This window comes from Elgaria multicarinata, chromosome 14 (genome assembly GCF_023053635.1).
Source record: "Elgaria multicarinata webbii isolate HBS135686 ecotype San Diego chromosome 14, rElgMul1.1.pri, whole genome shotgun sequence".
Lineage (NCBI taxonomy): Eukaryota > Metazoa > Chordata > Lepidosauria > Squamata > Anguidae > Elgaria > Elgaria multicarinata.
Window position 1 is genome coordinate 5,497,077 of NC_086184.1, and position 25,291 is coordinate 5,522,367.

Sequence of the window (25,291 nt, forward strand, 5' to 3'; positions counted from 1 at the left end):
AAGAGTCCGAGTAGGCGGTAAGAAAAGACCACTCCGTTCCAGAAGAGAGGGGTGTTCAGTAAATGTCCGGGGGAAGGAGAGAGGGAAGGGAGGGGGGGGGTTGGAAAGAAAGCCAGACGCCGCCGCCGCCGCCGCCTCCTCCTCCTCTTGAAAAGGGACCAATCGAGTGACACCAGATAAGAGGCCGAACCCTTTTCCTCCCCAGATCGGCAGCGAAGGGGTTAATCGGGATCCGCTCTGACTGATCATTTCGGCAAGGCGGTGTGAGCGAGCCAGGACTGCATGATCAACTGCAGCAGCAAGAGCCGGCTGCATCGTTAACAGCCCTTTCCTTTCTCTTTCGCTCCTCTCTTCTTTATTTTTCATTTTTTCCTCCCTTTGGACCTTTGCCAAGCAGCTCCTGTGTTCACACCAGAGCACGCACGCCACCGAGATACCCGTCTCCTGGGATTCTGGACAACTACCCAAATCTATACCGGTGAATAAAGAGAAAAGAGAAGAGAAGAGAAGAGAGAGAGAGAGAGAGATTGAAATTCTCCATTCATCTGGAGCCCTCCTTCTGTTGCCTTCACACCCACACACCCCTTTCCTTGAACCTTCAGAGCCCTCCTCCAAGATATGGCCACAAAAATCGACAAAGAGGCGTGCAGGGAAGCGTACAATCTTGTGAGAGACGATAGCACAGATGTTAACTGGTAAGTTGTGGCGTGCGTTGGACGTGGTCACCTCTTTTGTTTCAAAGCGCAGGTATCTGGGGTGGGGGTGGGGGTGCCAGCAAATGTTCTCTCTCGCCTTTCAAAGCCACCCTTGCAACAGTCCTAGAAGCAGACGCTCATGAGCTTGTAAATAAACGGGGTTGATGGTTAATTGTTACTGTCCATCGCTGTAGGTGTGTTATGGAGTTGTGTGCCTTGGGCACTCCATATGCATGTCCCATAGGATAGTGGTAAGGCCGCTTACAGTCTGGAAGGGGAAGGTTGCAAGTTGGAAATCCTGGGACTTTGACTGCGACCAGTGTGTGTGTGTGTGAGAAAGAGTGTGGAGGAAATGGGCCATAAAAAAGTTAAAATGTAAAGAATAACACACACACACACACACACACACACACGTAACCACGCTTCCTTTGGCTCACATGAAATCTTTCATTATGTCTTTTCCTCCCCGCAAATCTAAAGGGTATCCTTTAAGTACGAAGGATCTACAATTGTCCCAGGGCAGCATGGAGTCGATTATGAAGAGTTTATAAGGCAATGTACAGGTAAGGGCGCTTTACTTTCGTCGGAAGATGACGTCACTGATGTGGAGGAATAAACGGATTAATAAGAGGTCGCCTGTGGTTGTAAAGGGATTTTATATTCCCCAAATGTCTCCTCTGTCCAAGTAGTTTGAATGTCTGGTTTTTTGTGATCTCACCCTATGTGTAAGCGGCCTGGTGGAATGATCTCATTCACCTAATCTGTCTTTTGTCTCACACTTGCACTTAAGTTGTGTGTGTGTGCGTGCGTGTGTGCGTGTGTGCGCTGAGGGTCCCTTCCCCCCCCCAAGACAAACTTTTCTTTCCTTTCTTTCTTATTTCTCTTTTTCATTGCTAAACTGTAAAGGGTGTGGTACTCTTTTAGGAGGGGGATCTCCTTCTCCGTCTTCTCCTCCTCCTTCTCCTCCTCCTCCCTTTAATCCAAGTAACCGAAGCCATTTTTTTATTAATCCATTTTAAAATAACGGTGACAACTTTTCATCCACCACCAGCAATTTCTTGTGCATGAGGGGGGCAAATGATGAGCCGGCAGAACCTGGCGTTCATTCTGGCCACGGCGGTGTCTTCGTTCACGCATCCTTTGTGTGCTCATGGAACTGCCCTCCATTGAAATGAACATGGGAGCTCAAGTATGCATTCACTCTATTTCAGGATCTGTGCCTACACAACACTGTGTGTGCTTTGATGTGCACATGTGCCTTTGATTCAACCTAAATGTCTGCAATCTACTCTGCATTTATTCTTTTTATTTAAAATGCCATGTTTAAAAATTCATTTATATCCCTGTCCTCTTGTTACCATGCCTTCAAGGGAGCTTATAAAACTAACATATGGCTAGTTTTATTTATAGAATCCTAAAACACACTTACTGCCCCATTAGGCACAATGGGACTTACTTTTGAGTAAAAATGCATCGGATTGAATGGGAAAGCCATCAGTAATAATGTGCAAATAAAAGCAAAGCGTGATATAGCCAACCACACAGTCCAATCAATAAAAGAAATGGCAGCAGCAACAAGATAACCTTGTGGCAGCAACAAGACATTTTTTTAAAGTAAAAGGAAAGGAACCTCTCGTGCAAGCACTTGAGTAATTGCTGACTCCTAGAGGGACGCCTGCTTTCGCTGACGTTTTCTTGGCAGACTTTGTAGTGGGGTGGTTTGCCGTTGTCTTCCCCAGTCGTGGCTACCTTTCCCCCAGCTAGCTGGGTACTCATTTTACCAACCTCAGGAGGATGGAAGGCTGAGTCGACCTGAGCCGGCTGCCTGAGAACCAGCTTCCGTTGGGATCGAATTCAAGCCGTGGGGAGTGTTTCGGCTGCAGTAACTGCTGCTTACCACTCTGCGCCACACGAGGCTCTTTTTAAAAGTAACAACGCCCCAATACAGCAAATCCTCAAGAAACTGATGGATAGATTTCAAATGAATATATATGGGAGCTATTGCACCATAAGGGCGCCAACACAGAAAAGGCTCTGTCCCTGGTCTCCAACTGCCACATCTTCAGGCATCAGGAGTTCAAAGAGGAGAAGTTGATCCTTCTGGTACTGGTTATAGATGGAGATATGAGGTCTTTGGGCAATTCTCTTTGAGTTACCTCTTATGGTGCTTTGTATCCATTTTTAATCTAAAGACTTGTGTCTTAAAAAAATACACAAGGATGCAGAATGCTAGGAGCATGTCAATTTCACTCCTAAGAGCTCTTGAATGACTGTTTTGTTTTTAAATGGCTGTGAAAGTGACATGCATTAACTATTTGGACTCAGGTTGCAAGTGGAGCTGGCCTGGACTTCAGTTTCCCAATCTATAAAATGGGAAGAATAACTTTTAGCAGTGGAAAGGGGAGTGAAGTCACAACAGCATTGTTGGTTCAGGAGAATGCCTTCCCTTTGTGTCAGTTGCATCCCCTTGAAGAAGGAACTATTTGCTCAAACCAGAGTTTAGCATGGTGTGTGGGTGGGTGTGGGTGTGGATCTTTGCACACATGCATGCACTCAGGAGAGCTGAATTGCAATGGTTTGGACTTGGCTGGGAGAAAGCTGATCTGGATTTGCAGAGTAGGGAGCAGAAGCAATGTAATTTAGAGACTAGAATGGTCTGTCAGTGTGCTTTCTTTGGCAGCAGCTTCATAATACCTGCTCAGCCAATATGTTTGTGAATAGTTGCAAAAGTGAACATCACTTTCCAGTGCTTTCTCTCCCAAGCGCCACACAGGGCTTCTTACTGTTCCACGAAAGGGTGCATGTATGCGCTGTGAAGCAACCTAGTGCACTCTAGGAGCAAATTCTCTGGTCTGGGCTGTTTCCTTATTCATATCCTCTGTTAATGTGCAGAGTGCAAGTTGCACTTGGCTCTGATTTTCCATCTGGGAGACAGTCAGTTTTGCCGGAGTGCAGTCAGTTCCTGCTTGTCGTTTGATTTAGAATAACAGAGCAGAAACAGAATGGCTCAGCAGGATTGCAGAAAGATGTGTGTGGTTTTTTTGTCAAGAGACGGACACATTGATGAATGACTTCGTATAAATCTTTTGATGAATGACTTTGTGGAAATCTGTTCATTCGAGCAGCTTCCTCCTCCCCCAACCCAATAACTAGGGTTGGATGTTTCCCCACTTGCCTCTGGGGCATCACCGACTAGCATCATTGTGCTCCATTCACACGAACAAATGCAAGGCTCTCAGAAGCAGTGGTTCAGGAGGATGTGACTCCGTTCTGTGTCGTTCACACACACTTCATGTAACGGAATTCATTCCACGCTAGAAGAATTGTGTTCAGTGAGGTCATACAAAGATATCCCAGAGGCTTATCTGCTTTTGGTTCCTAGAGATGAGGTTTCTCTGTGGTAGACAGAGACAGTGGATACCCTGATGTGGAGGCGAAGCTATCACTGATAAACTATCAATGGATAACAGTCGTGATGATTATATATTTCCTCCAGTATCAGTTAGGGTATGCATTTGTACACCAGCTGTTGGGGGACATAAGCATGAGGGTGTTGATTCACCCATATTCTACTTGTGGTCTTCCCATGGGCTTCCCACTGGCAGCTATGGGAACAGAATGTAGGTCTAGAGAGCCCTGTGGGCTGATGCAGCACAGCTATTCTCACATTCATATGGGAGTGGAGTAGGCCCTGGTTAAGTAATATTTACATGACCATACGACTGAGAGAGAATGGTGTAGTAAAATCAGGACACACAAAGTCAAAGCACCGGGACAGAACTGAAAGAACTGGGCATGTTTAGCCTGGAGAAGAGAAGATTGAGGGGAGACATGAGAGCACTCTTCAAATACTTAAAAGGTTGTCACACAGAGGAGGGCCAGGATCTCTTCTCGATCCTCCCAGAGTGCAGGACACGGAATAACAGGCTCAAGTTAAAGGAAGCCAGATTCCAGATGGGCATCAGGAAAAACTTCCTGACTGTTAGAGCAGTACGACAATGGAACCAGTTACCTAGGGAGGTGGTGGGCTCTCCCACACTACAGGCCTTCAAGAGGCAACCGGATAACCCTCTTTCAGGAATGCTTTAGGGTGGATTCCTGCATTGAGAAGGGGGTTGGACTCGATGGCCTTGTAGGCCCCTTCCAACTCTGCTATTCTATGATTCTATGATTTTTATTAGCAGGGAAAACGGCATTGTTTTTTACCCATCTCCCCAGGCTTCCTGCTCTTTCTAAGCTCCGCTGCAATCCTCACAGCAACTGGGGGCAGGGGTGATGACTTTTCTCCAAGGACTCCTGTTCGTTCGTATCCTCGAGATCACCAGATCTGAAGGATGCATTACGAGAAGGGTTGGTGAGGTGGTTCAGCAGTGGGAACTGCCATGGGGAAACAATCAAGAGCGGAGACCTCTGAGGAAAGGTTGAGGGATCCGGGCATGTTTAACCTGGGGAAGAGAAGATTAAGAGATCTGAAGGGCTGTCAGAGGTAATGGAGCAATTTTGGTTTTGGTTAACTCCAGAGGATAGGATCTGAACCAATGGGTTCAAATGACAATAAAAGGGGTTTTTAATTAAACGTTAGGAAGTTTTGTTTTTTTATGGCTCAACAGACTGACTCAGAAGGCAGTGGACTCTCCTTCCTTAAGCACCTATCAGGGATGCTGTGGTAGTGGTCTTCCTGCATCAGCAGAGAGTTGGACTAAATGACCTTTGAGGTGGTTTGCAGTTCTAGGATTCTATGAAAAGGAAGCCTTTCTTTACCAGCAGTCATTGGGAAGCAGCAGAGAAGGCAGGCAGTAGCTCAGTTAACACTGTGCAAGCGTGTGGTTGCTGATTGGCTAGCGACTGCTTTTATAGGCCTGGGCAGCCAACCAATCAGCCACTGTCTGTTTGCACGGTACAGACCGAGCTGCCACCTTGTCTCTGCCGCTGCCTCCTGACTGGTTGCCAGTAGGGGTGGGCATTCTCTCCCTCCTGGAGCCACAACCAGTGCTGGCTTCAGGTTTGGGGCCCTTCTTATTTATTTATTTATTACATTTCTATGCCGCCCAATAGCCGGAGCTCTCTGGGCGGTTCACAAAAATTAAAAACATTCAAAATATAAAACAACAGTATAAAAGCATAATATAAAATACAATATAAAAGCTCAACCAGATAAAAACAGCAGCAATGCAAAATTACGAATTTAAAACACCAAGTTAAAATTGATTTATAGACTGTTAAAATGCTGGGAGAATAAAAAGGTCTTCACCTGGCGTCTAAAAGCCAAGCGAACCTCCTTAGGGAGCTCATTCCACAGCCGGGGTGCCACAGCAGAGAAGGCCCTGCTCCTGGTAGCCACCTGCCTCAGTTCCTTTGGCAGGGGCTCGCGGAGAAGGACCCCTGAGGATGACAGGCAGGTACATACGGGAGAAGGCGTTCCTTCAGACAGCCTGGCCCCAAGCCGTTTAGGGCTTTAAATGTTAATACCAGCACTTTGAATCGGGCCCGGACCTGGACTGGCAGCCAATGAAGCTGGAAAAGGACTGGCGTGATGTGGTCTCGTCGGCCAGTCCCTGTTAGTAACCGTGCTGCCCCGTTTTGTACCAGTTGCGCAAGATGTCTTGCACAAGTCCTCTTCCATGGGCCCCATCCTTCAGAGAGTCTACCTTCTCACCACCATTGTCACCAGCTGGCCTTGGTCTTCATCCTCTTTCCCGTCATGGCTCCCTTGACAAGCAGAGTAAGTCAGCGAGCAACTCAGCCATGGCCTGTCCCTCCTTCTCACCACCACCATTATCTGGGCCAGAGCGAGAGGCAGCTGCACAAGCCCATTCCAATGATGAGGTTGTCACACAGAGGAGGGCCAGGATCTCTTCCGTGGTGCCCAGAACTGGACGCAGTACCAGTGCTGAATCGTTGGGGAACAGTACCTCGTACGATTTGGAAGCTATCCTTCTATCAAGGCAGCCCCAAATAGCATTTCCTGGTTTTGCAGCCACATCACACCGTTGGCTTTCTTGGGCAAATCCCTTCCCTTATCCACAGCTACCGTGAGGAGTGCAGCTGAACTCAGAGGGCACAGAGAAGCCGGGTGTGTATGTGTGCCAAATGACATCAGCGTCCCTGATAATAATAATAATAAAAAAAAGTGCCGGCATTGCATCCCTTTCAAGGCCCAGGTCCACTACATCACGGAGCCTTTCTCACTTTCTCTGGCTTCCTTCCGTTACAGTCTGTAGCAGGAAGCTTCTGGCAGGAAGAGGGTTCGAGAGTGAACACATTGCTCTTGCTTCCTCCCGCCTCCCCCCCCCCCGAAACGTTCCTCAAGTTCTGCCACTGCAAGCCTTTCTCTTTAATGTTTACTCTGAAGAATAAATCTGCAAAGAGTGGGAAGGGGGAGAGAAAAGAAAAAGGGGTGAAAAGAAGAAGAAGAAGCTGAGCCTTCCTTATGGTAATGATTGTGGTTAAGTTTCTCATTGACAGGCTGTTCCTGGCTGCCTGCAAATCATTTCCCACCTCCACCCCCTTCTCTCTGCCTTTGCAAAATGCACTTCCCTAGGCTGTCAGGCAGATGCCATTTTACTTGTTCCTCCACTTCCTTGTGGCCATCTGGAATTCGGACTTGATTCTCTGTTAAAAGCAAACGTCTTTAATTTAAATGCTTTTACTTAGACTGGGTGTTCCCACTAACACACACACACACACCCTCTCTTCACCCCGTCTACGTTTCTCTCCTCTTCCTTTGTGTTCTCTTCTATGTGGAATTCTAGATTGTAAAGCTGTTGGGGGCAGAAGCCTGCCTGTTTAGCACCCCATGCACCCCGATGATGAATATACACAGACAGACAGGCAGATCATATATAGAAAGCTAATATCTACAGATCAAGCTGTTGCTGAAGGCGGAGGAGGCACTGGTTAAAAAGGGGGAAGGAGTTCTGTTGGTCTGAGTACTGCCTGACCAATCTGGATGGCTTTAAAAGGGGGTGGGATAAATTCCTGGAGGAGAAGGCTATCCATGGCTACTCGCCCTGATGGCTATGTGCTACCTCCAGTATTTGAGGCCGTAAGCCTGTGTGCACCAGTTGCTGGGGAACATGGGTGGGAGGGTGCTGTTCCACCATGTCCTGCTTGATGGTCCCTGGCCGATGGCTGACTGGCCACTGTGCGAACAGAGTGCTGGACTAGATGGACCCTTGGTCTGATCCAGCATGGCACGTCTGTATGTTCTTATGTATGTGCAAAGGTAGTTGCTGGAGACCTTATCTGTTGACTCACTCTTTAAATAGTAGGTTTCAGCTGCCTGCGGGCTAGTGACAAGAGCTTATTGATTGGGCTGGTGAGCCACAGAAAGTAACACACATAAGGCGGGCAGTCCTCTGTTTGAAGGTCTGTTGGATGACACCCTGTGCTTGAAGGAATCCCATTCCAAAAATGTTCATCCTCAGGTCTGCAGGGCAAATCCAGCCTGCCTGGGGTCCAATACGGACTCCGAGGTGCCATCGATGGCCACACCCCCTTCCACCGGCCGTGACACTTTCTCCCAACCATCAAGTGGGGGTGGGGGTGGGGGTGTTCCTGACTTGTGCACAGACCTTTCCCCATTCTAAATGGTTGGAAAGGTTCTCCCAAGACTTTATTACTTGCAGTAAGAGCTTTAAGGGAAACTATGCTGACATTTTCTCGTTCAACCCCATTTTTCCTTTGGTCCTGTGTCCACCATTGCACTATGAGGGAAGGTTACAACAGCTGGGATTGTTTAGTTTGGGGGGGAAAGGAGGCTAAGGGGAGACTTGATAGAGGTGTACAGAATGATGCATGGTGTGGAGAATGTGGACAGGGAGGCATTTCTCTCCTTCTCCCATGATACTAGAACTTAATGGGGTCATATCCCATGAAGCTGAATGGTGGGAGATCCAGGACAGATAAAAGGAAGGACTTCTTCATGTAGTGCAGAGTTCAAGTGTGGAATTCTCTACCACAAGACATAACGATGGACACAATGTTGGGTGGCTTTAAAAGAGGGTTGGATAAATTCCTGGAGGAGAAGGCTGTGAATGGCTATGTGCTACCTCCAGTATCAGAAGCAGTAAGCCTATATGCACCAGTTGTTGGGGAACATGGGCAGGAGGGTGCTGTTGCACCATGTTCTGCTTGTGGGTTCCTGGTCAACAGCTGCTTGGCCACTGTGTAAACAGAGTGCTGGTCTAGATGGACCCTTGGTCTGATCCAGCAGGGCTGTTCTTATTTTATTTATTTATTTATTTATTTATTTATTTATTTATTTATTTATTTCACTTATATACCGCTCCCATAGCCAGGGCTCTCTGGGCGGTTTACAGAAATTCAAAAATTTAAAATTCTAAAACACAGAACATACACACATAAAGCGTTAAAAACCGTTAAAAAACTAAACATGTGGGTGATTAAGATGTGCTGCCATATGCCTGGGCAAAGAGGAAAGTCTTAACCTGGCGCCGGAAGAATAGCAGCGTTGGTGCCAGGCGGGCCTCGTCAGGGAGATCGTTCCACAGTCTGGGGGCCACCACCGAAAAGGCCCTGTCCCTCGTTGCCACACTCCGAGCCTCTCTCAGAGTAGGCACCCAGAGGAGGACCTTAGATGTTGAACGTAGTGACCGGGTATATTCACGTCGGGAGAGGCGTTCCGCCAGGTATTGTGGTCCCAAGCCGTGTAAGGCTTTATAGGTCAAAACCAGCACCTTGAATTGGGCTCGGAAACATACAGGCAGCCGGTGCAAGCGGACCAGAGCAGGTGTTATGTGGTCAAACCTTCTGGTTCCCGAAATCAATCTGGCCGCTGCATTTTGCACGAGCTGCAGCTTCCGAACCCTCTTCAAAGGCAGCCCTACGTAGAGCGCATAAGCAGTTCTTATGACTGCTGCAACCCCCATAATCCCTGACCATTGACCTTAATGGCTAGGCCTTATGGAAGTTTTGGTCCCAAACGTCTGTAGGGCGTCTGTTAACTGCACCATTGCATTTTAAGCCTTTGGGAAGAAGCTGTGCCCTGGCTCCCTGGGACCCATCTGCCCATCCAAGAAACTGCTTTGCAAAAATGCCACCTGCCGATTAGTGAGAAATGGACGTGGGCAGCGCTGATTACGTTGTGTGTCTTTCAGGTGTCGGTTGTGTGATTCATCTCTTATGTGCAAAGCAACACCCGCAGAGTAGAAAGAGTTCTGCTCAGGTTTCACTAGGGAAACAGCAGCTGCTCTAAGCTGCAACACTCAGCACACCTAAGAGGCCAGCCTTAGTCAGCCTGGTGCTGGCTGGGAATGATGGGACTTGCAATCCAACACATGCGGAGTACACCAGAAGGATTCACTCTGCAGGAAGTATGCCCCATTGGACACAGTGGGAGTTGCTTCTGAGTAAACATGCACAGTGTTACAGTGTCAGTGTCCTGAATTGTTCATTACTAGCAAAAGAGCAGCTAGTGTGTGTGTGTGTGTGTGTGTGTGTGTGTGTGTGTGTGTGTGTGAGAGAGAGAGAGAGAGAGAGAGAGAGAGAGAGAGAGAGAGAGAGAGGCAGAAACAGAGACTGTGTGTGTGTGTGTGTGTGAGAGAGAGAGAGAGAGAGAGAGAAACAGAGAGAGACTGTGTGTGTGTTTGAGAGAGAGAGAGAGAGACAGAGACAGAGATTGTGTGTGTGAGAGAGAAAGAGAAAGACTGTGTGTGTTGTGTGTGTGTGTGTGTGTGTGTGTGTGTGTGTGTGTGTGTGAGAGAGAGAGAGAGAGAGAGAGAGAGAGAGAGAGAGAGAGAGAGAGAGAGACTGTGTGTGTGGTGTGTGTGTGTGAGAGAGAGAGAGAGAGAGAGCAGGTGCAAAATGGCAGCGAGCATTTATCTACCACAAGATGTCGTGATGGCCACTAATTTGGATGGCTTTAAAAGGGGGGTGGATAAAATTTTGGGGAAGGCTATCAATGGCTACTAGTCCTGATGGCTCTGTGCTACCTCCGGTATATGGGGCAGTATGTCCAGGTACACCAGTTGCTGTGGTGGCAAGGTGCTGTTGCACCATGTCCTCGTTGTGGGTTTCCTGTGGGCGTCTGGTTGGCTGCTGGGTGAACAGAACACCTGACTAGATGGACCTTGGTCTGATCCAGCACGGCTCTTTTTATGTTCTAAGGTTGGGTCAGTCACACACAGGCCCAATTAACCACCCCTGCATGTGCTGGTTCATTTCCCTAATTGCCCTCACCAGGTGTAGGTTGCCATGATGTCTGAGCCCATCAACAGGGCTTGTCAGGGTGGTTAACAAATCACCTAGTATCTACGGTGTCTTGTAGGGTTGTGGGGTGATTTGTTAACCACCCAACAAGCCACCCTTGCTGGGTTTGGATGACATGACGTGAATCAGCAACCCGGTGTCTGTGGGCACCGCAGACCACTGCAATTGGAAGAAGCCACAGTAGGCCTAAGACATTTTGCTGCCTGAGGCAGAGGAGCAAATGGTGCCCCTCCCTCACCCAAATCAAGGTACATAGTACCCAAGACTGGCGGAGTTAATTTGACACATGGGTCAGAAAACCCCACAAGCACCTCTCCCTATCCCTGACAGTTAAAAATAGAAACAAATCAAACTAATCATTTACTGCCATGTCATAACCCTCCAAAACTGCTACCTGAGGCAGCCGCCTCACTCTGTCTTATGGTAGGGCCAGCCCAGCGTGAATCCCGTTACTATCTCAGCTAACCTACCTTATAACTTTGTTGTGAGGATGAAAGGGGAGTGGGTGAGAACCATGTACGTCACTCTTGGGAGGAAGGGTGGAATATATAGAGTTGGAAGCAATCCAGGGGAGAATACTTCCACATTCTGCCTGCTCATCCTATCATTATCTATGGGCAACATCCCATTCCGTTTCCTTGGTTTCTCAGCAAAACTTTCAGTTATTTGCAAGGGAAGAAGGGAGGGAGAGGTGTGTGTGGCATGGCGGCGGCGTTTCCCCTTCGAAGAGGAGGTTGCTTCCTTACAACAACAGTTTGTTGCAAGGCTTGCAGAAAGGACAGGCAGCTTTTTGGAAGACAGGATTAAAAATATATATTTTGCAGGGTGGCAGCAAAGGGTGGAAGGAGAGCAGTGCCTTTAAGGATGGAGGGGAGCTTGGCCGACTGCCAAAATGAGATGCATGAAGCAAGTGAAACTTTCTGCAAAGTCCCATAAAGAGAGCAGCCATGTGAAGGGATCTACGGGGTTTGTAAACTCTGTTGCGTCTGCATTTCACAGATTGTCAGGTGCCTTCATTCCATCATCTGCTCATTGACCAAACTGGATTTTTTTCCCCAATTTTGCAAATTTGCACCTGCAAAAATGTGCAATCCCCCTGCCAACCTCTGCAAATTAGGGAAAAGGTGCATTTTCAGCCAATATATATATATATATATATATATATATATATATATATATATACACACACACACACACACACACACACATTTTTCTTCAACTAAATTTGGGTAAAATTCTGGAAAGTAAAACCAAAACAGAGTCTATGAGTTTGTGGAATCCGTGTGTCTTGGGGAAAGCCGTTCTACTGTGAAATCCGCAGGTTGGATTCCGTTGTGGATTTCTGCAGCATTCCTAGTCGTGTGTCCTAGAGTCCTCTGCTCTGTTTGAAGGCATCTTCTATTGGGAAATCTGTCCCATTCATGTCCACTTTTAAGAGAAAGACGCCTAAGAAGAAAGAGCAGCAGGGTCCTTGAAGTTGCCCATCAGTACCATCAGTACTCCAAGTTAGATGACTGCAATGCGCTCTACGTAGGGCTGCCTTTGAAGACGGTTCGGAAGCTGCAGCTCGTGCAAAATGCAGCAGCCAGATTGATTTTGGGAACCAGAAGGTTTGACCACATAACACCTGCTCTGGTCCGCTTGCACCGGCTGCCTGTATGTTTCCGAGCCCAATTCAAGGTGCTGGTTTTGACCTATAAAGCCTTACATGGTTTGGAACCACAATACCTGACGGAACGCCTCTCCCGACATGAATATACCCGGTCACTACGTTCAACATCTAAGGTCCTCCTCCGGGTGCCTACTCCGAGAGAGGCTCGGAGTGTGGCAACGAGGGACAGGGCCTTTTCGGTGGTGGCCCCCAGACTATGGAACGATCTCCCTGACGAGGCTCGCCTGGCGCCAACGCTGCTATCTTTCCGGTGCCAGGTTAAGACTTTCCTCTTTGCCCAGGCATATGGCGGCACATCTTAATCACCCACATGTTTAGTTTTTAAACTGTTTTTAATGCTTTATGTGTGTATGTTCTGTGTTTTAGAATTTTAAATTTTGTATACTTGTTTTTATCTCAATTTTAGAATTTCTGTAAACCGCCCAGAGAGCCCCGGCTATGGGAGCGGTATATAAGTGCAATAAATAAATACTTGTTAGCATTTGGACAGCCAACTAAGCAGGCAGCCACAAGATAATCTCGTCACTGTTTTTCTTCACTATGGTGGGACGTATGGTATCATCACCATTATTTCCAAATTTGCATCACTATATCTAAATCAGCCTCCCTCCAATTTGCCAGAATGCTCCCCCATTTTGCCATCTCTGCAGTTAGAGGACCGATAGCAGAGCAGCAAGTATGATGGGGGTTTCCACACCCAACTGGGGAGAGGGGTCTCACAAGGACAGATTGCCCTCTTCAGCTCCAAAGAGGAGATCCACTCATGCCTCAATGTTTTTGTTAGGACTATGATCAGAAGTAAATAAGTAACTAAAAAAGAAATTGTAGAACTATGACTTCACCAAATCGATCAGCCTAAAGAGCAATGCATATAATATTCTTACTAGAGATGAACACAAAATGATCAAGATAAATGCAGAGTTGATTATCAATTTTACACACACAACAGATGTTTTATTTGTTTTTTAAGCAACATTATTACTGGTATAAAATAATAATTGTGAACCGCCCAGAGAGCTTCGGCTATTGGGCTGTATAAAAATGTAATAAATAAATAAATAAATAAATAAAAACCAAGACCCAAAGGTAAGATGGTGTTGTTATGCAATAAACGTGTACATTGATCATGAAAAAGAAAAAGAAATCTAAATCAGCACATGCAGATTTTGTGCAAGGCAGGTCCTCTTTTGTCCTGCTTTAGCCTTGCACATTTTAGCCTTGCTGGACATCAGGAAAAACTTCCTGACTGTTAGAGCAGTACAACAATGGGGAGGTGGTGGACTCTCCCACCCTAGAGGCCTTCAAGAGGCAGCTGGACAACCATCTGTCAGGGATGCTTTAGGGTGGATTCCTGCATTGAGCAAGGGGTTGGACTCGATGGCCTTGTAGTAGGGTGACCAACTGTCAGGATTTCCCCGGATTTGTCCTGGTTTTTGTTCTTTCCATGGTGTCAGGGGGGATTTTCTATAATTTTCAATAATGTCCTGGAATGACACACCTTCCCCTTTAAGGCTGCCATTAGCATGGCAGGAGGGAATGACATGCTTTCTTGAGGCACATCATTCCCCCACCCCGAGCTCCAATTGAGGTCTTAAAGGGGAAAGTGGGTCATTCGTGGACATTATAGAAAAGGCCCCAATTGGAGTGGATGGTGGTGGTGCAGAATGAAATCCTTTCCCCTCCTCCACTCCAATCAGGTTCTTTAAGGTGGCAGGGGAATAACGTACTTTCTGCAGGACTCAGAAAGCTGCTTCCCCACACACACACTAGGTGTCCTCTTTTTTGGTTTCCCAAATATGGTCACCCTACCTTGTAGGCCCCTTCCAACTCTGCTATTCTATGATTCTATGTGGCCACCTGGCCCGTAAAGTTCAACTAACTGCTATAACTGAGGTTAAATGGGAGCCAATTCAGACTTCAGGCAGCCCCGCCTCCCCTCTTGCAATAGCGAGCGAGTATTGGCAACATTTTCAGTGGTGGCCCCACAACTGTGGAAGGCCCCTTCTTGCACTGCCATGCACTTTGCAAAGGACCTCCAAAGAGGATCTCAACGTTGATCCACAGAACATGTGGAGATCCTGGGCCCAGATGGTTGCACAGGCCCGTTGCCTTTGCAAAGAGGCTCCGTGAAATGCTTCAACCAGCGTTAATTCCATTCCTCTGCCTTCCTAACCTTTGCCTTTTTCCCCGTCCTCCTGAAGATGACATTCGGTTGTTTGGCTTTGTCCGATTCACCACCGGAGATGCCATGAGCAAGCGAGTCAAGTTTGCCTTGATCACGTGGATTGGGGAGAGCGTCAGCGGCCTGCAGAGAGCCAAGACGGGGACCGACAAGACTCTGGTGAAAGAAGTAGTACAGGCAAGTTGTTGTTGTTGTTGTTGTTGTTGTTGTTGTTGATTGTTGTTATTTTGGAGAGCAAGAGCAACTCCATGGAGTTCTTGCCAGTGGGCCTTTAGCAGGTGTACAACCATAACTAGGGTGACCATATGACCGGATTTGCCCGGATTTTTCCAGGGTTTTGATGGCAAATTCGGGAGGGGGAGGGGAAATCCGGATTTTTTTCCAAAGAGCAGCTCTAATGGGAATTAACAAAAATGCTTATAACTCCGTCATTTTTAAAGATAAAGACAAGAAATTTGGCACAATGGTAGCTCTTAGGAAGGGCTTTAGTCATACCAAATTTGAAAAAGATCCGTTCATCCATTTATTTTTTAGGATTTTTTTTAAAAATTGAGGTTTTAAAATTATTATTTTTAAAATCATCATTTTTAAAGATAATGACATGAAACATTGTACCATGATAGGATTTAGGTAGAGCTTTAGCCACACCAAATTTGAAACAGATCTGTTCATCCATTGATTTTTTAGGAATTTTTTTAAAAAACGAGGTTTTAAAATTATTATTTTTAAACTGTCATTTTTAAAGATAAAGAGCTGAAAGTTGGCACCATGATAGCTTTAGACATACCGAATTTGAAACCGATCTGGGGCCAGTAGCAAACCCTGTTAACAACAACAGCAGCTTGCAATGAGTGAAGATACAGTCAGAAAAGATATTTGAGGGAAGGGGAGAATGTAACACACAGTATAGCAAAAGCTTCAAAGTACAGCAAAACCTACAAAAGTAGGAGTGAGTGAAGTTAATTTCAGATACATTGAATCTCTCACTTGTTCTTTATTTCAGTGATTTTAACATTAAGATGTTATGTAGAACAGATTTGTCTTAAATGTGTGTTGTAAAATCAGACATGTGACCAAGGCTATGTTCGGGTGGGCACGCCCCCTTGGTACTGGACACGCCCCCTTGGGGGCAACCATGTTGTCCTCCTTTTTGGTTTCCAAAATATGGTCACCCTACCATAACTAGCCTTTACGGTCCAGTTTCTACAAAACACTAAACCAGGGTGCAGAAATGCTTTCAGCCTGAGGGCCGAATTCAGTATTGGAGAAGATCTTGGGGGCCACGTTCCACTGGTGCGTGGGGCTGAAGACAAAAGAAGATGGTCCAGAATACCAGCAAGTGTGTCCTGCCAGTAACTAAGCCTTGGGAAAGGAATTTCAATGTTTTAGAATGGGGTGAGGGGCGGGAACTGCTCAAAAGCTGGAAAATCACAAATGTATTGATTTGATTTGTATCCCACCTCTCTACCAAAACATGGCGCTCAAATGATTGGGTGTTTGGGGGGAGGGCGGGGCTGTGGCCTTCTGTTGAACCCTTGGACTGTTGAATTTGTCCCCTTGGCCCCTGGTTCTGCACCCTTGCGCTAAACTAAGGACTTACAGTTGTCTCTTCGGATTCCATTTTAGGGTAACCCCAGTTTTGCGTTACATTCAATCCCTAAAACGCGCTTACTCTTTTTTTCTTTCTTTTTTTATTAAACTCTATTTAACCAAACGGTTAAAAAAGTTAAAAATATATATAAAAAAACATACAAGTCAGACAGCTTTCTTAATAAAGAAACAAACAGAGGCCTCACGATTTCTGTAGATGCCAAACCAAGCTTGTTTCTCTCAATTTACTGTGGTCAAAGGAAGGTTAGTTAAACCAGAGTTGGATGTCGCATCTGTGCCATTGATGTAATCGAGAAAAGGAGACCATATTTCATCGAAACGGTCATAGCTAAGTTGGCCCAACGAAACTCCGTGGTGGTAGGTTAATTTTTCTGAGCAGGCTATATCCCACCCTTTCCCTTTCCATCCAGTGAGTGTAGGACCCTTGGGATCCTTCCAATGTTCAGCGATTTCTAAACGAGCTGCCGTCAGGAGGATGAATACCAATTCTTTATGGGTAAGGGAGGGGTTTAGAGCATTGGGCAGAGACAGCAGGGCACGGCTTGGTTTTGGCAAGATTATCTGATCAGTGGCCTTAGAAATTATATTGAAGATAGTTTCCCAGAACTGCTTCAGGGCCTTGCACTCCCACCACATATGTAACCCAAAGCCCTTTTCGTCGCATCCTCTCCAACACAACGGGGAGATTGAAGTCGTTGCATGTGAGAGTTGAATTGGAGTTATATACCATCTTAATATAACCTTGAAGGCTGACTCCTGTATGTGGGACAATATTGTTCGGAAGGGGGGTGGGATTTATCCAAATTTGTTACTCTTAACTGCAAAAACAAGCCAGCTTCATAAACTGTGTTTTGAAGCTGGGTTGTTTCCACTAACCATGGTTAAGACCAAGCACAGATTTCCTAGGTTCAGATGCTGCAATGTGGTGAATCTAAAACGAAAGTCAAAACTTCCTAACGCCTCTTAGAGGCTACACTGGAAGAGGAGGAGTAATCTGGCTCTCCATCTGTGTTAATGTCTTATAACTTTGTTGTGTATTTTAAATGTTTATGGTTTTGTCTCTCCCCTCCCCAATGTATGTTTTAAACTTTGTAAGGCTGCCTTGAGGCCCAGCATTGGGCAAAAGGCGGGATACAAATAAATATAATAATAATAATAATAATAATAATAATAATAATAATAATGAGCACATGAATCAAAAGCAGCTCATCCTCATGACGTAAAACCAAGATTTAGCCCTGCGTGCGAATGCAGCCATTGTTTCCTTTTCTCGGCTAGATCTACACCAAGCAGGATGTGACACGTTGAAAACAGTTTGAAAACTGTCTCTGGAGTGTGTCCTGGAGCAAATCTACAGAGTCGTCGGGGCACCTCCGGGGCGCCCCAAAACTCCTAGTGTAGATAGAGGCGGCGGTGGCAGCCCCGCATCACCCCTCACGGGGACGGGGCAAAAAGTTTCCGGGCTCTCCGGCCCGGGGTTAGCCTGACCTTTCCTTCTCGCCGCCTTTTTCTCCAGCGTGTCCACCCCAGGCGGGGGGGGGGGAGTCCCTTCGCTGCCTCCTCCTCCTCCTCCTCCCTTCCTCCCTCTTCGTCGACTCGGCGATGGAGAGGGCTGAGGCGGCGCACGTCCTCCACCCGCGGCCTCCTGCTCTTCCGCCGTCACTGCGCAGCGGGCACTTCATTTCCCAGAGCCGGGGGAGGCAAAGAAGAACAGAATTACAACGGTGGAGGTGAGCGGCGGCGGCAAGGACGCGGCCGGAGAGCCCGGAAACTTTTTGCCCTGTCCCCACGAGGGGCGATGCGGGGCCTCCGCCGCCTCTATCTACACTAGGAGTTTCGGGGCACCCTGGAGCCGCATACAAGCGCCTTCAGGGCGCCCCGACGACTCTGTGTAGATCCACTCCTGGACCCCAATAGTAGTCACTACTGCTATAAACCATTTTAAAGCAGTCATGTAGCTCCTGCCCTGGTATCATTTTATTATTGTTACCCGCCTGGGATGCATTTGATGGATGCAATTTTTTTTTTAAAAAAAAAAAGAAACGCAGGGTGCAATTTAATAACAAAGTAACGTACATGTTTTGAAAGATGGGTCTTCTTAAAGACCCACCTACACAAATGTGTACCGTTCTTTCTGTTCTCGACCTTTCTAAGCAGTTTCTTTTCTCGACCAGCCCTGTGCGGCTGATATTGGAAACTCCTAAATGCCCCAGATTATCTCACTGTGTGCAGACAATAGGCTCAAAGGGTCTGTGCTTTCAGTCCAAACTAATTAACAAGCGAGCAGCTTTTAATAGTTAACCAGCTATAGGAACAGCCGGCCTCCTGTACAGCATTGGGAGGAAACAGGAAAACGGTGGGGTGTGTGCTTAATCTTTTCCCGATAGACTTCATCCACCCGCGCAAATCACTTACAGTTGCTGATAATGGCAAGGCAGCTGGTTTTATTTATTTATCTACTTACGAACCTTCACATGCCGCCTTATTTGCTAAAACGCCCCAAAGCACGGCAATTTAAACGAATCAAACCTTAAAACAATAAAACATTTAGCACGTCAAAACAGCAGTACATAATTTGAAAGTCTAGGTTAAAAAGAGGTGTCTTCTTCACACCCTTTCTGAAAGCCAAGAGAGTAGGGGCGGCCATAGTTCCACGGTTTGCACACGTGCTCAACGAAAGGTGCTCTTGAAGGGCACATCTCCTGCAGGCCTTAATATCCGGCCAGGTTCATAATGAGACAGAAGGTCCTTTACATTTCATTCATTCATTCACTTATTCTCAAGCCAAAGCAGTTTGCAACAATTCGTAAGACAATAAAATACATCATCAAAATGTAAATATACAAAATTTAAAACCGTTTAGATAGCTAAAAACAGTTTTGATGAAATACACCTGCTTAGACCATTGCCATAAATGCTTCATCATATTCCAGAGCAGTCTTAACCTTTTTTATTATTTATTTATTTATTTATTTATTGTAAGTTCTGGTTACATAGGTCAAATAATACATCATATATATATACATTCGGAGTCAATACTATATATATATATATATATATATATATATATATATATATTCCTGCCTTGGTTTAAAATTGTTTAACATTAATTAATTTAATTTAATTTAGGGCACCCCGGAACTAAATCTCTTTACCCGCCAACCTATGCTTTCCATAGCTCTATATATGTTGATGGAGGTGTTCTTCCAACTTCCTTATTCACATAGTCAATAAATTTCCTCCATACCCCCTCAAAGTTAACCTGCTTCTGCAGGGTGACAGTGTTCGCACTAGGCACAGGGCCGGTGCTACCATAGAGGCCATTCAGGCGGCCGCCTAGAGCGCCAAGCTAAGAGGGGCGCCAGGCACAGTGCAGCACTCACGTGCGTTGGCTGTGAGCCGGCCCAAGGATTCAGCTGGGCCTGGGCGGGCGAGATGACGCCCTGCACCCGCCCAGCCGAAGCGAAGCCAGGGACGCTGGGGTGGGGGTGGGGCGACTCTACGTTCAGACTTCCGGAACACGCCCGGAAGAGAGAGAGAGAGAGAGAGAGAATGTATGGGTGAATGGGATGCATGGGGTCTTTGAGTGAATGCATGTGTTCATGCGTGTGTTTGCTTGGAGTGAGTGATGCTGAGTGTGTGTGTGTGCGTGCGTGTGAGTTGGGGGGGATGATTTGGAGGTGATATTCTTATTAAATAATACATTTTAGACCCATAGACGTTCCTTTCCAATTTGTTTGCTATAATTGGCATGACGTATTTCTTGCACTTTAAAATAAATTTAGCAGTTTCAAGTTTTGTGCTTCTTATTTTTTCCAGGAAACATATGTTCTTAAAAATCAAAGTTGGCATTTTTTGGGGTGGTGGGGGTGGTGAAAGTAGCTCACCTTGCCTAGGGCGCAACATAGTCTGGCACCGGCCCTGACTAGGCGGGTCTCAGTGGGGGAGCTTGCCTCCTATGTATCACATTCACAACATAAAACTCCATCACTCATTTACTCACAACAATTCCCTTATTCACACACTCCGCATCCACAAAGTAAACCTGTTCCTGAATGCGTGGAACGGGCCGCTTTCGATTTCAGGATGCCGCATTTGCACACTGATGCTATGAGCGGCGCCCGGGCGACACCTGCAAACGACAGGATATTGGTGCCTCTGTTACAGCCCTCCGAACCAATCTGGTGCATTCGATCGATCAGTCGATGGAATGAGACCATTTGCAGAGGCACCGTTTGCTGTGGGTTTCTGCGGGGCCTTGTGCAAAACGTTGCCTGTTCTCATCGTGTGAAGCGATTCGGCTTATTGCTGCCGCTCGGTTTCCTGGCCCAAACTAAATGGCCACGCTTGTTTGTGATGGCCGTACGCTCTGGGACAAACACAAAGGCGGCAATTCATTCCCGGGGACACAGCCGAGAGGTCAGGATGGGAAGGCCGCGAGGCGGGGGCCAGAGAGGCGAGCTGAGAGGCTCTTGTCCTCGAAATGTGTGTCTTGTGCCTGGAATTTCAGAGGAACTAGAAACTTGTTTCTGCTTGAAACAGGCAGAGTGGCCTTTCCCTGGTGTGTTTCAACAAGACGGAAGGTGCGAGTGTTGCACAAAACCTGTGAACAATGCTTATCTGTGGCCGAGGGGAACTGAATTGGGGTTATGGCCACTCCACCACCCTACCCAGCCCAATGTTCTCATAGTTCCTGACGCCCCAGGGAACGTTAGAGGAGCCCTGCTGGATCAGATTACAGGCTTGTCTAGTCCTGCATTCCTGCTTCCCCCAGCGGTCAGCTGGATGTCTCTAGGAAGCCCATAGGCAGCCCTTGAAGGTAACAGCTATGCTGTTTGGGGGGCTCCCTTGTTGTTTGTCCCCTGCATGCACCGATATTCAAAGGGTCACTGGCTCTGAACCTGGAGGTTCCATTCAGTCACCGTGGCTAATAGCCACCGTGAGGCCAAGCCTTCTCCATCAATTCATGTAATTTCCCTTTGATAGCCCTCTAAGCCAGCATCCATCATGCCCTGGGGCAGCAATTCCATTAAGTTAATCACATGTCATGTGAAGAAGGACTTTCTTTTGTCTGCCTTGAGTCTCCTGCCAGCCAGGTTCATCAGAGACTGGGTGACCCCAGGGTATGGGTGTTGAGAGAGACAGGGAAAAGTAGAAGAAATGGTGGGAGGAACTGCAGGATCATGTATGTTTCGGCATAAGGGGAAAGAGCCCCATTCACACCATTTGTAGCCATTTCATTCATTATGTAGATAAATGAATGAAGATAAATGAAGTAGATAAAAAGGTGCCATCTCACTCATTATGTGCTCCCTGATTGGCTAGGATCATGCAGTGGGGGAGAAGATAAAATGGTGCCATCTCACTCATTATGTGCTCCCTGATTGGCTAGATTCATGCAGTGGGGGAGAAGATAAAAAGGTGCCATCTCACTCATTATGTGCACCCTGATTGGCTAGGATCATGCAGTGGGGGAGAAGATAAAAAGGTGCCATCTCACTCATTATGTGCTCCCTGATTGGCTAGGATCATGCAGTGGGGGAGAAGATAAAAAGGTGCCATCTCACTCATTATGTGCTCCCCAATTGGCTAGATTCATGCAGTGAGGGAGAAGATAAAATGGTGCCATCTCACTCATTATGTGCTCCCTGATTGGCTAGGATCATGCAGTGGGGGAGAAGATAAAAAGGTGCCATCTCACTCATTATGTGCTCCCTGATTGGCTAGGATCATGCAGTGGGGGAGAAGATAAAAAGGTGCCATCTCACTCATTATGTGCTCCCTGATTGGCTAGAATCATGCAGTGGAGGAGAAGATAAAATGGTGTCGTCTCACTCAGTAGTAGACATAGGGAACACTGTGGCTGTGAGCAACTACACAGAACCCCCAACAAATGTACCTTTGGAGGGGTTCTGGATCATTCTGCAAACACCTCCACTCCCACCCCACTTTGGTCTTATAAAAGTGTGCAAGCAATAATGCATCTCAGCCCTAATTCCTTATGACACCACCTCCCCCCTTACCGCCTCCTGAGCTTTGCTTCCTTTGTCTCCCACAGAATTTTGCCAAAGAGTTTGTGATCAGTGACCACAAGGAACTGGACGAGGATTACATCAAGGGCGAGCTGAAGAAAGCCGGAGGTGCAAACTACGATGCTCAGGCAGAGTAAAAACAAAACAAAATGCACTGTGCCTCCTGCCTGGATCAGGAAGGGAAGGAGGGAAAAAGCACAATTGATCTTCAAGAGCGAAACTGGGAGAGGAGCGGAGGCGGGCGAGAGGACGCCACGGCTTCATTTTGTGCGCCTTCGGAGTCCCTTCCTGCCTCCCAAAGTGGACCTTGAGTTCTCATTCCATCCAGTGAAGCATCTCCTTCGTTTCCGGTCTCTCCTCTTGCCTCCCTTTCCTTTTTCTTTTCTAAATCATTGTCTTTCTCTCTTAACAAACATTACATGGGTACTCGGCCCCATAGCACCTTGGCTCTGAGAAGATGTGTTGGCCGTAGAAGCACGTTGCCATTTCTATCGAAGTTCTGGTCTTGTTTTTTTGATAGATCCATTGTCCTTCTGGAAAGCCATCGGTAGTGGCTTAGCAATGAAATGAGCGTTATTATTTTCCGTGTATGAATTCACACTCCGACTCCCTCCAGCTGCCCGAGAGACGTGTCTACAGGAGTCATACATGCAGAGTGGGTTGGGTGCAGCCCCATCATACGCGTGCTTTCGTGGAAGCAAATCCCTCAGTGATCAATGAGACTTGACCCTGCAATCCAATGCATGCCTACTCAAAAAGTGAATCCCATTGGAAACAATGGGACCTACTTCCAAGGAAACATGCATAGGATTGCTTCTAAAGACGGGCCCGTAGGACTGTGGCCTTACAATGCAATCCTAGGCCTATTGACGCAGAACTATATTCTACTGAGTCCAATGGATGTTACTCCCAATTAAGCGTCTGCATGATCACAGTCTTTACAGAAGGACGCTAAGCAAGCTTACTCAAAAGCATCTTCATCTGAGCTCTCAAATCAGTGCGTGTAGGATTGCAAGCTGAGGCTGCAGTCTTACGCTAACTTACCTGGAAAATGGACTTTGAGTAAACATTTATAGGATCGTGTAGTACAGGGGCCCTTAAATACGGGCCCCCTATCTGGCCCACCTGAGGTCCCAATCAGGACCTCTGGGGTTCCCCAGATTGCCCCACCCCTTCCTCAGGCCCCACCCCTTCCTCTGGCCACACCCCCTTTTTGTCCAACCATCAATCATTTAGTGTTCCCCTAGCTTTTGCGCAGTCTCCCCCCACCTATTCTAAAAGGTCGAAATGCCTGTCCTAAGGCTTAGTGACTGGCAGCAAGGGCTTTAGGCATAACCTATGCTGGTCTTTTTGCCCCGCCCACTTTGCATCTGGCCCCGCCCACCACTGGAATGCAGCCACCTGGAGCTTCTCCGCCATGGAATCCAGCCCTGGTGTAGTTAGTTGAGCCTTTCCCAACCTGCTGCTCTCTAGATGTGTTGGGACTACAATACCAATCACCCCCAGACAGCACGGCCAAAGGTCATGCAGGCTGTGGCTGATGAGAGTTACAGTCTAACACATCTGAAGGGGAGAAGGCTGAGTTGGTCAACTACTCCGTCAGGGTGCACGTGGTTTAGACAGGAAACAGCCCTTCAATTCCCACCCTGCCTCAACCAGCCTGCCTGGGGCATGCTGGGAGTTGTAGGACTTTCGTCTGAGGCTGTTTTTGGCATGGGGAGGGTGAATGTGCAGGATCAGCTCCAGTCAACGGCAGTAAAAATCAGACAGGAGCTGAAATATCCGATGAGCAGTAAATAGCAGTCATGAGGAAATACAATCTTTATTTCCGCTTTTAAAGGAATCAGAAGGAATATACTTACTTTTGCCTTAACAGAATTGCTGGGCTCTGTGCTATATAGTATGTTTTCGCCTGCTTTCTCTCTCTCTCTCTCTCTCTTTCTCTTTTTAAAGTGCTTCTCATTTTATTTGGTTTTTTAAAATACCTTGCGGTAAACGGTGGGGCAGGGGGGAAGCAAAACGTCTCATCTTTTGCTTGTACTGTTTGGACAATTGTTGGCTTTTTAAAAATTAATCTCTGCATTTGTGTTTTGGATAGTGTCATGTGTAAGGAAATTGTGTCTGAGGACTCGCTGACAAATACACCCTTGCATTGGTTATGCCCTTGGAACATCCTGCTACTGGGAAGCATCCATTTGTTTTTCAGTGGGGTTTGTCCTGGAACGATGGTAATCCGGTGTCAAACCTGGACCCCTTTGCTTATCATTCAGAGCATCACATCTTGAGGGACAGGGTCCATCCGCCTCGCAAGTTTAAACCAGTTTCAACCCTTTTCTCTGATGGTATCTCGTGACCAAAGGACTGTGGAAACCGCAGTACTGCTTAAGGATCAGTCATTTCTGTCAACAAATAAATAAATCCCAGTGCTCTCACAACACTACAAAACCCAGAGTTTTAATGGAAGAAGCCACGGCCATTAAAACATTTCCAGACTGACTTAGATTTATGGAGCCTAAAACCCAACTGTGTTCTCATAAAACCAGTGGAGGCTGGTGCTCTGATATCAGTGGGGCGGGAAATCTGCTCCGGGTTTCAGACAGAAGTCTAAAGGACGTATTGGCACCTTGGATAGGTCCTTTAGACTTCTGAGTGGTGGTTACCAGTTTGGGAAAGGTTATAATAACTGAGAGAACATGCTTAAAGGGAGAAACGTTTGTTAACAGATATTCAACACAACCCTACACATTTTATTTAACTAGAACTAGCAGTGCAGTCCTACATGTCTACTCGGATGTAAGCAACCTCATTGAGTTCAGTGGGGCTTGCTCCCAGGTAAGGGTGTCTAGGATTGGAGCTTAAGGCCCACTAG

General features: G+C 46.9%; 1 protein-coding gene across 1 annotated transcript; it reads left to right on the forward strand.

The window, feature by feature from the left end:
• Nucleotides 1–203: 203 nt before the first annotated feature.
• COTL1 (coactosin like F-actin binding protein 1) lies at nt 204–24,504 on the forward strand. The gene is made up of 4 exons (XM_063141052.1): nt 204–695; nt 1,176–1,258; nt 14,799–14,956; nt 22,449–24,504. Exons 1-4 carry the CDS (start codon nt 619–621, stop codon nt 22,557–22,559), a joined length of 429 nt encoding a protein of 142 aa, XP_062997122.1. The 5' UTR covers nt 204–618; the 3' UTR covers nt 22,560–24,504.
• The last annotated feature ends 787 nt before the right edge of the window (nt 24,505–25,291 follow it).

Excerpts from the sequence above, each read along its gene's own strand:
- COTL1 (XM_063141052.1), top strand. The coding sequence starts at position 619 with ATGGCCACAAAAATCGACAAAGAGGCGTGCAGGGAAGCGTACAATCTT. Across the intron at positions 696-1,175 it reads GATAGCACAGATGTTAACTG|GGTATCCTTTAAGTACGAAG; the intron begins GTAAGTTGTGGC and ends GCAAATCTAAAG. Across the intron at positions 1,259-14,798 it reads GTTTATAAGGCAATGTACAG|ATGACATTCGGTTGTTTGGC; the intron begins GTAAGGGCGCTT and ends GTCCTCCTGAAG.